Genomic DNA, 13,041 nt, shown 5'->3' with positions numbered 1-13,041 from the left:
CACCCGGGCAGCATTTGCTCTTATCACGAGCAATCAGCAATCTGGAGATACATCAATTAAAAATGCAATTAGCTAATTGAGTGAAGCAATGGAAAACAAGAGTAATAAGAGAAGAAAAATCTCCTTTCTGGACTCGACTCCTCCTCATGAATTTAGTCTACCATGAGGATGGTAGATTTTTATGTCCGGACTTCTTTTTCCATTGTCTTTTTCTCCTTCCTCTTTCTAGTGCTGATACGAGACAAAAGTATGCAAACAGAGTCATCTTTAGCCCCACCTCCTCTTACGTATCCCTCTTTCTACTTCCCACTCAAGTGCTTTCTCCTCTCAGTGAAAATCTTCCCTGTCCTCTCAGACAACTAGCGTACAAAGGCCAGCTCTCAGGAATGGTTGTGATCCTCATCCACAACCAGATCTACATGACTGAAGGCAATTTAGTAAGTTATTATTGTTAATGTGCATTCATCATTCTCGAAGGGGACTGATGGCATTGTGAGGGTCATGTCTTGACGCTTGAGTGAAGTGGATTTAAGTGAGACAACTGTGCAACGTCATCAACCTCACCCTCTCCTCCAGAGTCATCAGAGTCTAGGGTCAAGATAAAAGTCAAGACTGGTAGTGGCCCAGGATGCCCTGTTTGACCTCAGCCTTTCAAAATTAAGGTCTTTCCCGGGTCTCAGTTTGTCTGAGACAACACCCATTCAGTGACTAAAGGCTGCCTAAGAATTGGGGCAAGTGATTAGCATTTTAATAGGGCTCAAAATTTTAAAGCTAAAAGAATTAGAATTTCTGGATAGGATACAGTGGAAAAGAAGATTTGATCTAGAGTCAGAGGGAGGGAAAGGGAAATGGGAGAAGCAATTATTAAGCGCCTACTCTGTGCCAAATTCTGTACTAAGCGCTTTATAAATACAAGCTCATTTGATCCTCACAACAACAACCCTGGGAGGGATCTGCTATGATTGTCCCCATTTTACAGCTGGGGAAACAGGCAGAAGTTGAACAACTTGCCAATAAGTATCTAAGGTTGGATTTGAACTCAGGTCTTCCTGACTCCAGGCTCAGTGCTCTGTTTACTGTGTCCTCTAGGAGCTCAGAGAAGCTGGGTTCAAATTCTGATTCTTCTCTTTACTACCTATTGACCCTGACCAAGTCACTTCACTTCTGGGCCTCAGTTTCCTCATCTATAAAATGGGACTATTAGACTAGATGGACTCTTATGGTCCCTTCCAGGTCTAAATCTATGATCCTGGGGTGGAGCTGAGGCATTAGCAAGTGAACAGGAGGCCTTCTCAATCCCACACTAAAGTGCTTAGCTACTCCTGACTTTTAAGTGGGGGTGATGAGATTCGGCATGGCTCTTCTGGGTTCTATTCCTGAAAACTCCCTGAGGTCAGTGGCTTATTCCCTGCATTCAGTAAAGTGCCCTTATACACAGAGATAATGTGTGATAATCAGGCCATGAAGCCTTACCTCTCCTCTCACTGGTTACTCCTGGTGTCCCGCTCATCCAACTCACTGTCTGACAGTTCATTTAGTTCTCCCAACCAGACATAAATGGCTATAGAATTCTCCTATGGCCATTTCCTTAACCTCCATGATCTAAATCAGAAATCATTCCAAGATACCTTTGTCCACTACTGTCAGATCAAAAGAAGCTGGGCAGGTCCTTAGTTCCCACCACCATCACCATCACTACCCCTGCCCCAATTCTCCCTCCAAGCTCCTACATTAGTAAGGTTTCAGAACCACCTTCATAGTTCTGTCATGACAAAAATTATTTCTTGCTCCTATGCAACCCAATCCAACTGGACCCCACGCTCCCTCATATCATTATGTCCCAAAATCATACATACCCTGGCCTGCTGTAGAATGGCTTGGGCTTGTGACTCCTGGGCTGAGACCAATGGTCCTTTTGACCCTGCATCACCTCCTCCTCCGAATCGGAACTGTGAAACAAAAAACAGAGAGATGTCTGGGTTGGGGTTGGGAGTGGTGGAAGAACCAAGAAGAGGGAAGTACCTCAGGCACTTTGCCCCAGGGTGTGGGAAGTATATCTTATCCCATCTTGACACCAACAAGCTTCAAGGCCTATAGGAAATTATCAAGTTGGTCAAAACAAACCACAGTTTATTCAAATTGGTGGAGAGAATCACAATACATCTTGGTACAGATTTCTACATCAGGGTCCTTGTACCTAGCTATATGTTAACTCCCAGAGTCCATTTGGATAAACTCTGCCAGGAGCCCAAAGTCTTAGTCTCCTTTTACCCTCCATCAGTCTGATGTTTCACTGAGGATATTCTGCTTGTTATCTTGAATTTTTTTTCAAAGAGAATCAAAACCCTGTCGGCTTTTTCAATATCTCACTCTTAAGACCATTATCCCATTTACGCTGAAAGACAAATCCAGAAACCAAAAGGGGATGCATCTAGTTCCTCAATGGAGAGGAGAAAGTAGCTCTCAGTTCTTCTCTCCCAAACACACTTCCAGCCTCCATTCACTACTAGCAGTCATTTTTATTAACAAACTTTGTCCCCACCTCTGCTTCTGTCTACTATCATACAGAAGCTTATTTTTGGTTTGTTTAAAAATGAGAATTAAAAACATTCTCAGAAAAGGAGTAGATCTTTAAAGCATTGAGGACACTCAGGCCTCCCTCCCTCCCTCCAAATGCCTTGGCTGGCCTTTCAATACACTTTAAAAAAATGTTTTGGGATATCTTTTGCTTTGTTTTCACAATTCCAGAGTTTCTTCCAATATCCCTCTGTTACTCCCTCCCCAAGAGCCATCCCATATAACCAAGAATTTTTTTAACCAAGAATTTTTAAGGGGAAAAAAAAAAGAAAAAGAACAAAAAAAAATTAGCAAAACTAATCAATATATTAAATAAGGTCTGAAAGCAAATGCAGTGTGTGAAACCTGTAGTCTATTCTCCTAGGAAAAGAAATAGGGTGAGGGATGCATTTTCATATTTCTTCCCTGGGGCCATGCTTTTCTTTGGAATTTACAACATTCACTTTTGATTTTCTTTGTGGTTGTTTCTATTTACATTATTATAGTCATTACGTACCTTGTTTTAATTGTCTTCTTCACTCTGCATCAAATTATATGAATCTTTTCATTTTTCTCTGTGTTCATCCTATTTGTCATTGCTTCTATCACAGTAAAATTCTATTACATTCATATATCACAAGTTGTTTAGCCATTCTGCAATCAATAAGTATCTACTTTTTGTTTCTAATTCTTTGCTACCACAAAAAGTGCTACTAATTTTTCTTTTGGAGGGGGGCTGTATATAAGGACTTTCTTCTCAGTAATGACCTCCTTAGGGTATAAGCCTAGTAGTAGTATCTCTGGGTCATGAGGTATGAACATGTTAGCAAGAATTATTTACATAACTCTAAATTGATTTTCAAAATGGTTGAATTGATTCTCAGCTCTATCAAAAATACATTAGTGTGCCTACCTTCCCACAACCCCTCCAATATTGACTATTCCTACCTTTTGTCATCTTTTCTCCAATATGCTGTAGATGGCAACTCAAGTAAGCATTTAAGCACTGTCTCTATCACTAAAATGGAGACGATACAAATTTTTTTTGTTCTTTTGGTTTTTTTTGGCAGGGCAATTGGGGTTAAGTGACTTGCCCAAGGTCACACAGCTAGTACATGTGTCAAGTGTCTGAGGATGGATTTGAACTTAGGTCCTCCTGACTCCAGGGCCAGTGTTCTACTCACTGCGCCACCTAGCTGCCCCCGAGACAATGCTGAGTGCCAGATTCCATTTTTTTCTCAGGTCACCAAATGCTTCATTTTCCTAGGTCAATACTGATTCCTGTCCTATTTTTCCTCCCTCCTCACCTTCCCCCACCTTTTTCTTCAAGCTCTTAAAAAGGCACCAAAATTAAGCAAATTACAGATAGGTTATGATGCCTTCACTTCACATTGAGGAAGTAATCACACATGTGGCAGGCCAACAGGTAGCATAGATGAAGAGAAAGAACTCAGTGGAGAGCATCAAAACACCTGAGTTCTAGCCCTTGATCTCTTGTGGACATGTGTGCCCTTAGACAAGTCACTAGTCCTCGATCCCCATCTGTAGAATGAAGCTAACATCACTTCCATCCTTGATTCATAACTAAGGATAAAAGTAGAAAGTAGCAAAGTCCTTTGGAAGTAAAAGTGGTAGCTGGGCATGTTAGTGCATGCCTGTAATCTCTGCTGCTGGGGAAAGATGTGGCTGGTGGCTCCCTTGAGTTCTGGAGGGCAAAAGCCTATCGGGTGTCTGCACTGTCTGGCATTAATATGGTGAGCCCTCGGGAGAGGAGAGTCACCAGGATATCTAAAGAATAGCAAAGCAGCCAGAGTTGGGGTGGAGGGGAAAGAGATTAAGCTTCTGTACCAACATTGGGATCTGGCCCATAAGTGGCCACTGTATTTCAGCCTGGGCAAGATAACAACAACAAAAGAGAGCCTCAAAAAAACAAAACAAAACAAAAAAACTGTAAAAGTTGTCCATAAAGAACAGATATCATTAAATTGATTGTTGTGGTATAAATATTAACATGCTGAGTGCAAGAAGATAAAAGGGTTCTGGAACAAGGACCAATAATCACCAGATGGACATTTCTTCTCTCCTTCCATCAGGGACCTTTCTTAGTGCCTTAATTTACCTTTCTGTATAAAGAGGATAATGTTCCAGAGAGTGAGATGTTGCAACGCTGACATAGTCATGAATCTCCTGTGAAAAATCCAGGGAAACAAACAGTGCATCCTGCTTGGCAAAGAACCAGAATAATGGATGGGGAAAGTAGAGCATGTGAGTAAGTACAGCTGAATGGACTCAGGAGGTTTAGATACTTTGTCTAAACCTAAAGCAACTTGGCCACTTTGTTTCCCGCCTACCAAGTCCGTCCCTTGGGGATAGATATTTCTCTCTGTGCATATCACATGGACTTCTCTACTGCCTGCGAAAGCAGCCTACAGAGAATGTGGTGGAAATTCCTTCCCTCTTTTTCCTCCTCATGATAAAGTGTAAGAGGATGAAGAAGTATAACATCTACATATTCACTTTTAAGATGTAGCCCTTGGGTGATGCCTAACATTTTAACCACCTCACCAGTGAGGTTTTGCTTCAGTGGTGAGAACATGTGGCATTAAGCCATCCATGTGGTCTTACCTGGCCTCTTTCATGACTGGCAGGAGATATTTGTGGTAAAGATGGACAGGGTTAGGACCGTAGCCTGTGGCTAGGGAGTAGTATAAAGCCCCCCGAAGGGATAGAGTCAGTGGCTTGAGCTCACAAGTAATGTGTTCACTGAGCTCACGAGCCTTGGATGTTTCATGAAAATACCCAATGGAAGAACGATACTTACAGGCAGCATAAGCATTGTCCCTGGAGGTCCTGGCAGACCATCAGCTCCAGGAAGGCCTGGGCGGCCAGGAGGACCCTATTGAAATAGGATGAAAACAAAATCAATCAAGGAATGCTTTGATACAACACCTCCTACATTTCCAGTCCTGCATTTGGTGCCATAAGGAATAAAACAGAATTAGAAGACATGATCCCTTCACTCAAGGAGTTTGAAATCTGATTAGGGAGGTACACAAACACATGCATACACATACACACACACAAACACATCAGAGAACAATTAAAGATGGTAGAGTCAAGTGCACAAGCATTTACTAAGAACATAATATGGGTGGGAAACTATACTAAGTACTGGGGATACAAAGAAAGGCAAAAGATAATCCCTGCTCTCAAGGAGTTCATGGCCTAAAGAGGGACATAATATGCAAACAACTATATGCAAGCAAGATATGTACAGGATAAACTGGAGGTAAACAATAGAGGAAACTAGCCTTAAAGAGGATTGTGAAAGGCTCCTCTAAGAAAGTAAGACTTTGAGGGAAGCCAGGAAGTGGCAGTAAGGATGGAGAGAGATGGGACAGCCAGGAAAAATTCCTGGAGTTGGGAGACAGAGTATCTTGTGGTGAGAAACAGCAAGGAAGTCAGTGTCATTGGCTTATAGATTAGGAGGAGGAGAGTAAGGTATAGCGAAGCTGGAAAGGTTAAGACATGACCAGGTTAAGGAAGGCTTTAAAAGACAAACAGAGGATTTTATATTTGATCCTGAAGGTCATAGGGAGCCAAAGCAAAGCTATAAATAAATACAGTAGACATCAGAGATGGGAAAAATTATGGCGGGCTTAAGCTAATGGGGAAGGTCTCATGGAGTAGAGTAAATGAAACTAAAGCCTGGAAAGATTTGGAGGTAGGAGAGGATGGCATTCTAGGAACAGGGAACAGCTTGAGCAAAGGTGGGAACATATGATTTTAGATAGGAATGAGGCAGTGATAGGTATTTTGTCAATCCACAAAGTCTCCTTCTAATTTGTCATACTTTAATTGGCAGACTACATAAACATTGAAGCAAGAACTCATTGATAAAGCCAAATTACCCAACACTGTTAATGGGTGTTTTTTTTTTCCATTTCTTTTTCAATGGATCCATGATCTCTTCCATGTAGGTAATCCCTCCATCAGCCTATACTGCAACCTATTTCAGCCTAAGTAGTTTATATAGCCATAGATCATTAATTGAGAACTAGTTATTTGTAATGTATGGTCATCCATAAAAGGGCCAGACTGAAGTTCACCATTACTTAGCAAACTATTAAATATACAAATAAACATTCTTTTCAAGCCCTCTAAAACACTTCCAAGGCACTGATTTATGTCAAAACAACTGAAGGGATGATAAAAAGAAAACACTTATTTATCTATATCAAAGCAGGTTCCCAAAGGACTTCTACTAAGCAACATTTTAATTAATGAACTTTGTTAGCAAATTCTACTGTTGTATATCCTTAAAAAATATTTTAAAAATACATTATTATATCCTTTCAACTAGCTAAAATTAGTGAAATTTTAACCATATACACTAGACCATACATAACTTTACAGAAAAGGCAGCTGAATTCTTCTCTCCCCTCTACCTCCATTAACATTTTAGAGGTGTTCTCTAAAGTCTTTTACTCCAGAGGGCAGTCTTCCAATAACGGATATATGCAAGTTCTACTATTTCATATTGGAACCTACTAGGTTGCGTTTGTTCAATTTCAGAAAATACTTGACTCCTAAAGAAGAAATATCAGATTTTTTCCCCCCAATCCATAGCCAAGAAAATGAAATTTCAAGATAGTTCTCATGGGATTTGTAATACAGAGGGATGTAGTGTGTCCTCTGAGCTTGAGTAATACCTTGACTAGGATTTTGGACAGAGTTTTGAGCGAATAGGAAGAAAGGAAAGGAGGAAGAGAGGGAGGGAAGGAGGAAGGAAAAAAGGGAGACAGGAAAAGAGGGAGGGAGGGAGGAAAATATCATTGCCAACTATGAATAGTATAAAGTGACTTTCTAAGAATCTATCTTCAAAATAGTAGATTCTGCTAGTTCAGCAAGGAGAGATAAGGTTTTGTGTGTGTGTGTGTGTGTGTGTGTGTGTGTGTGTGAGAGAGAGAGAGAGCAGGTGAGCAGATGCAATTTCATACACACAAATGTATTCTCTCAAAGTTTTTGCACGTTACCAGAACCTTGAGAAGTACCCCATAGTAAGAGGCAGACCTGCAACTCACCAATGCTTTTCTCACTCTATTTGGTTTTTTAAAGAAAATAAAGGTGGTTTAAATTCAACTGCAAGTGTTCTCTAAAGTGATTTATGGGGAAGAGTAATTATTCTGGATTTGGAACAATTCCTCTGGGATGTAATTTTGAAAACTTTTACCAATGAGAAGATAAATCTAGCAGAAAAAAAATGTTTCAGTCCTGATACAAAATAGTTTAATTGATCTCTTTTTATCCAGTTTCTCCTTTCTTCAATCTATTGCCCACCAAACCCACAAAATAATCTTCCTAGAGCACAAACCTAATTTTGCTCTTCACCTGCTTAAGAAATTTCAGTAGTTCCTAATTGTCTTTAGGATAAAATGTAAATTCTTTAGCTTGGGAATTCTTTAGCTTGGGAATGAAAGCCCTTCGCAATGTGGTGCTAATTTATGGTTCCAGACTTACTGAACATTATTCCTCTTTCTGTACTCTGATTTCCAGCCAAACTGACCCATTTGCTGTTGAAATCCAGTCACAGACACTTACTAGCTGTGTAACCCTAAGCAAGTCACTTAATTTCAGTTTCCTTAACTGCAAAATGAGAGTATGACAGCCCCTACCTTCTAGGTGAGGATCAAATGAGAATATTTGTAAAGTGCTTGGCACCTAGTAGGTGCTTAATAAATGTTTGTTCCCTTCCCCTGAACTTAGGATTCCATCTCCTGACACCTTTCCTTAGGCAGGCTGCCTATTCCCTATGCCCAGAAGTCACTTCTCTTCATTTCTGCTTCTTAGAATCCTTAGCTTCCTTGAAGGCACAACTCAAGGGCTACCCCCTCTGGAAAGCCTTTCTGGCTCTCCTCCCCTATTAGTGCACACTCCCTCCTCAAACATTATCATCTAAAGAATGTAAGCTTCTTAAGAGCATTTCGTCTTTTTATTCCTAGCACTCAGCACAGTGCCTGGCACATTTGGGGGTCATATTTGTAATTTCATCACTGGAGGCATTTAATAAATTCTTGCTGAATTGAACTGAATTGACCTGAAATGGTAACATAGCTTGAGAAAAATGAACAACAGACCTTAAAAGAGCCCAGTGATTTATCTGCATAAAGTACAGTCCCCTGAGCTGGAAGACAGAGGCTGCATTTCAAACCAGGCTATCCATTTTTCAAAACTACCGTGAAAATGGGCCCATGATATGGCTCTCACACTGTTTACTTAGCTCAAGTCAGACATATGGGACTTTCCGACTTAGCTGATGAGGAGTTGATAGGTACATAAGTCAGTTCCAGCTGTTGGATTAAAGGTACAATAAATAATTCGAGCTGGCCTCTTCTCACCCAAAAAAACCTCTTCTTAAAATTTAGTACTTGATAGATTGGTTCCCAAATCACTCCCTTAACTCAGTGTCCTTGGTCAAACACGGTGTCTCTTTGTTTGTTTTTTTGTTTTTGAGCAGTTGTGTAACATGACTTGCGTCTTCTATTCATACACAACACACACACACACACACACACACACACACACACACACACACACACACACATTAAGTTCTCCAAAGGAGGAATGAGGTGTCTTGCAAATAAAACAAAAATTTGGTATTTAAATAACAGAATGCTTTTTCTGAAGACTAGGTAAGAGATTATTGGACTGAATGCAGCTATCGCGGGGTAGATGTCAGAGGGAATACACAACAGTAATTTGCTGCAAGATATTTGAGATTAAACAAGCAAGACTTTATCTTACAATCGGGATGAAATGAAAAAACATGAGCCTCAGAGTCTAGGATTTGGAACAGGTTGGTGAACAAAACCCTGAACATTGACTCATAATGGCTGTGGGGAAAATAACTCCAAATCTCTCACAGAAGCCTTTATCTTGACACATTTTACCTTTACCACAGGAAAGAATCAGGAGTGAGGAAAATAGAAATAATAAAGCTTTCTAGAGGTTTTCAAAATGCCTATACATTAAATTATTATTTTTATAGCACTGTTCTCATGTAGACATAAATTTGGAATTCCAATGGCCTTGTTTACAACTCAAGAGATAACAAGAAGCAAACCTAAGGGCCCCCAACTAAAGGGGTAGAAAAGTGTGTACTAGGTCACACAGTGGTAGAGGTCCAGGCCTGGATTCAGGAAGACTCATCTTCCTGAGTTCAAATCCAGCCTCAAACACTCACTAGTTTTGTAACCATGGGCACATCACTTAAGTCTGCCTCAGTTTTCTCATCTGCAAAATGAGCTGGAGAAGGAAATAGCAAACCACTCCAGTATCTTTGCCGAGAAAACCTCAAATGGGGGCACGAAGAGTCAAACATGACTGAAAAACTACTGAACAGCAACAGTAGAAAGATCACCCAGATTGGGAGAAGACCTGGGTTCAAACCCTCACCCTGCCACTTGACTATATGACTTTGGAAGAGTCACTTAACTGCTTGGGGAATGACCTCTAAGATACCTTCCAGCTCTAAATACATGTGACTATGGTATTTGCACCAACCCTCCACCTGACCCCCAACTACATTAACTCTGAATTATTCAGTTTATACTTTTATCATGGGATTAGAGGATTCTGTCCTTCATGTAGTTCATGCTACTTTTTATGGGATCTTGCTTTTATCAGAAAGCCCACCCCTCTTTCCAGGCCACCTCAGACCCTTTCCAAAGCACTCCTGTTTATGGAAATAACCAAGGTATCGCTATTAAACACTTAACTATTTATTAAAGCAGGTCCCTAAAAGGCTCCTACTGAATAACATGTTGATTAATAGATTTTGTTAGAAAAGTCCATTGCTGTATGTTCTTGAAAATATTCTATCATATACCTTTAAGCAAAACTCAGGGAAGTTAAAGGATCTCCCCAAGGTGACGTAGCTGGGTAGTTGCTAAACTCATGTCCTCTGACCCTAAACACAGAACTCAGTCTTCTGCATCAAGCTGCATTCGCATCTGCGTGTGATCTCTGGAGAACAAACAGCAGAATTTCTCTCACAATCAATCCATCTTGTCTCCCACCAAACAGACACCATTCTCTCAACTTTTTCTTAGGGGATTAGGGAAGAATGAAAGCAACTTCTCCCCAAACAGATGTCTGAAATATGCTCAGTTCAGAATAACACCTACCTACTCAGGGGCTAAATGAGCTTCCTGGATGAGTGTCTCCATTTTACTATTCTACAATATGGAGCACACTCTATATCATGTTATGTGATGTGTTGTGTTGCGTTGTGTTATGTTATGTTCTGCTGTGTTGTATTGTTGTGTTATATCACATACATTATGCAGACATAAATATTTTTCTACATCTTACTAAAGTTTTCCTCCAATGTCTTATCAAGAAATGGAGATGACCCTGTATTTTCAAAGGCTGCACTAGCAGAGTGCATCCGGGTCTGGCTAAGGTAGAAAGCCTTCAAATACAGACCCAGGGAGAGGTTGCGTGGATGTTGCCCAATAATCAGGCTAGATTAGGCCTGACACAGTGTCAAGCAGAGAAAGCAGAGGGCTAAGAATCAAGAAGCTGGCATTCTAGTCCTGCTTCTACCACTCCCAGATGTATTTCCTTAAGGGAGTCACTTCTTCTTTGGTCTCAGTTACCTCCTGTGTAAAATAAGAGATTTAGATCAGATGATCTCTAAGATTCCTTCTAGCTTTGAGGTCCCAGGCTCATCAGAGCATTAGTCCAGCAAAAGGGGGATTATTATGGCTATTCCCTCCTCCTCAGGGCAACTCATTGAAATTATCTGTTAAGGCATAGGTGGTTTTGGGATCTTCATAGTGGAAGAAGCATCTACTTGGGTAAAATCATGAACCTTGATATGAACCTATATGTGTGTATGTATGTATGTATATGTGTACATATATGTACATGTGCATACACATGCGTATGTGCACATATATATGTCTGCATGTATACATGCATGCATACACACTATACATGTATGCATATATGTATATGTGCATATATTTGCATACGTGTTATATATTCATATGCTTGTTATATATAGATGTATACATGCACATATTACATATACATGTATATACATATATATTATGTATGCATGATCTATAAGAAATATTACCATTTCTCATATTCTGACACCATTTTTGGTATGAACCTGATAAATGTGTTTATAAAACAGTTTTTGTATAACCTTGCAAATAAGTCTTGAACATTTATTAGCCCACAAATTTACTTTACCAGCATGGCTTGCTCCCAGGAGGTAAAGACACAGTGAAATAAATGAATTCTATACTACTCACCCAGCATAAACTGTTACTCACAAGCCTGTGGTTATTTTCAAAACTAATATAGTACATGCCAGACACCGACTGCACATAAATCAGCCAACCCCTTTTCATGCTGAAATTGCCTTGAAGCTGAGCTCCAGGACCTCGTAGCAGCAAACTGGGGAGACCAGCCACTAAGGGTATTCATTATATAAAGGAAGCAGCTTGGTACAGTGGAAAGAATTCTGGTCTTAGGGTGAGAAGATCTAACAAGGTCAGATCCTGGCTCTGGTGCTTATTAACTGTGCAATGCTGGCCAAGCTGTTTTAGACACTCTGTACCTCAGTTTTCTCATCTGTATAATAGGGATAACAACACAGAACTGTTGTGCAGAAAATACTTGTGAACCTTAAAACATGACAGGAATGGGAGCTGTTTTTGTTATCATAAAGCTCACGTCTGTCAAAGAAACTGGGCTTTACATCTGCTCCCTGTACTATATCAGGCTTGTGCCATCTGTATTCGTTATATTTCATAGAATATGATTTCACCCACAGTATAACTGAATTCACATAGCAATGAGCAATGAAATGCTGCTACACTTGACTATCTTTGGCAATGAGCCTGAGTGGTCTGTTGGAGAAGGTGGACTGACAGAGAGAAAAAAAAAGAAAGTAAAGAAAGAAAGAAAAAAAAGCATGACTTGGTACAGGTATATAGTTATTTAATAGTAGGGAGTTGCTGCTATATGTTTAATAACCAGATTTTGGGGGGAGGGGAGTATACACACAACACATTTTGAAGTTTATTTTGCATTATTAACATTTTCCCCATCACTTCCTCAAGTCTAGACATCGACAAAACAATAAATCAAGGCCTTATTTGTAGCATTTGCCAATTTCTGAAGTGTAAATTCTCTGATAATTTAACAATGGGCCCAGTAGAGCTGGATCAAGCACACACCTGACACAAGACTTGGTCACAATCATAGAATCATAGAGTTAACTAGAAGGGACTTGGGAAGCCATTGAGTTCAACACCTTTATTTTACCTGTCAGGAAATGGAGGCCCAGAGGTTAATTGACATGCCCAAGGTCATACATTTAATGGCAACAGTGGGAAAGGACATTGGACCTTTGGTTCTTCTTCCTTCTTTTTGAAAAAGTTTTATGCTTTTTTCTGCATCAAAGTC

General features: G+C 40.2%; 1 protein-coding gene across 2 annotated transcripts in view; it reads right to left on the bottom strand.

Moving 5' to 3' along the window:
* COL5A1 (collagen type V alpha 1 chain) overlaps positions 1 to 13,041 on the bottom strand; it is a 316,543-nt gene that overhangs the window by 120,893 nt on the left and 182,609 nt on the right. For both annotated transcript variants that reach the window (XM_036749195.1, XM_036749196.1), the window contains exons 12-13: positions 5,378 to 5,452; positions 1,857 to 1,949 (exon numbers count right to left, since the gene is read on the bottom strand). In XM_036749195.1, coding sequence (XP_036605090.1) covers positions 1,857 to 1,949; positions 5,378 to 5,452 — 168 coding nt within the window. The remainder of the gene's footprint in view (positions 1 to 1,856; positions 1,950 to 5,377; positions 5,453 to 13,041) is intronic.

The sequence above is a fragment of the Trichosurus vulpecula genome, chromosome 3 (genome assembly GCF_011100635.1).
Source record: "Trichosurus vulpecula isolate mTriVul1 chromosome 3, mTriVul1.pri, whole genome shotgun sequence".
Taxonomy (NCBI): Eukaryota; Metazoa; Chordata; class Mammalia; order Diprotodontia; family Phalangeridae; genus Trichosurus; species Trichosurus vulpecula.
The sequence above is the reverse complement of the archived record's forward strand: the minus strand, read 5'-3'. Positions and strand labels throughout refer to the sequence as shown.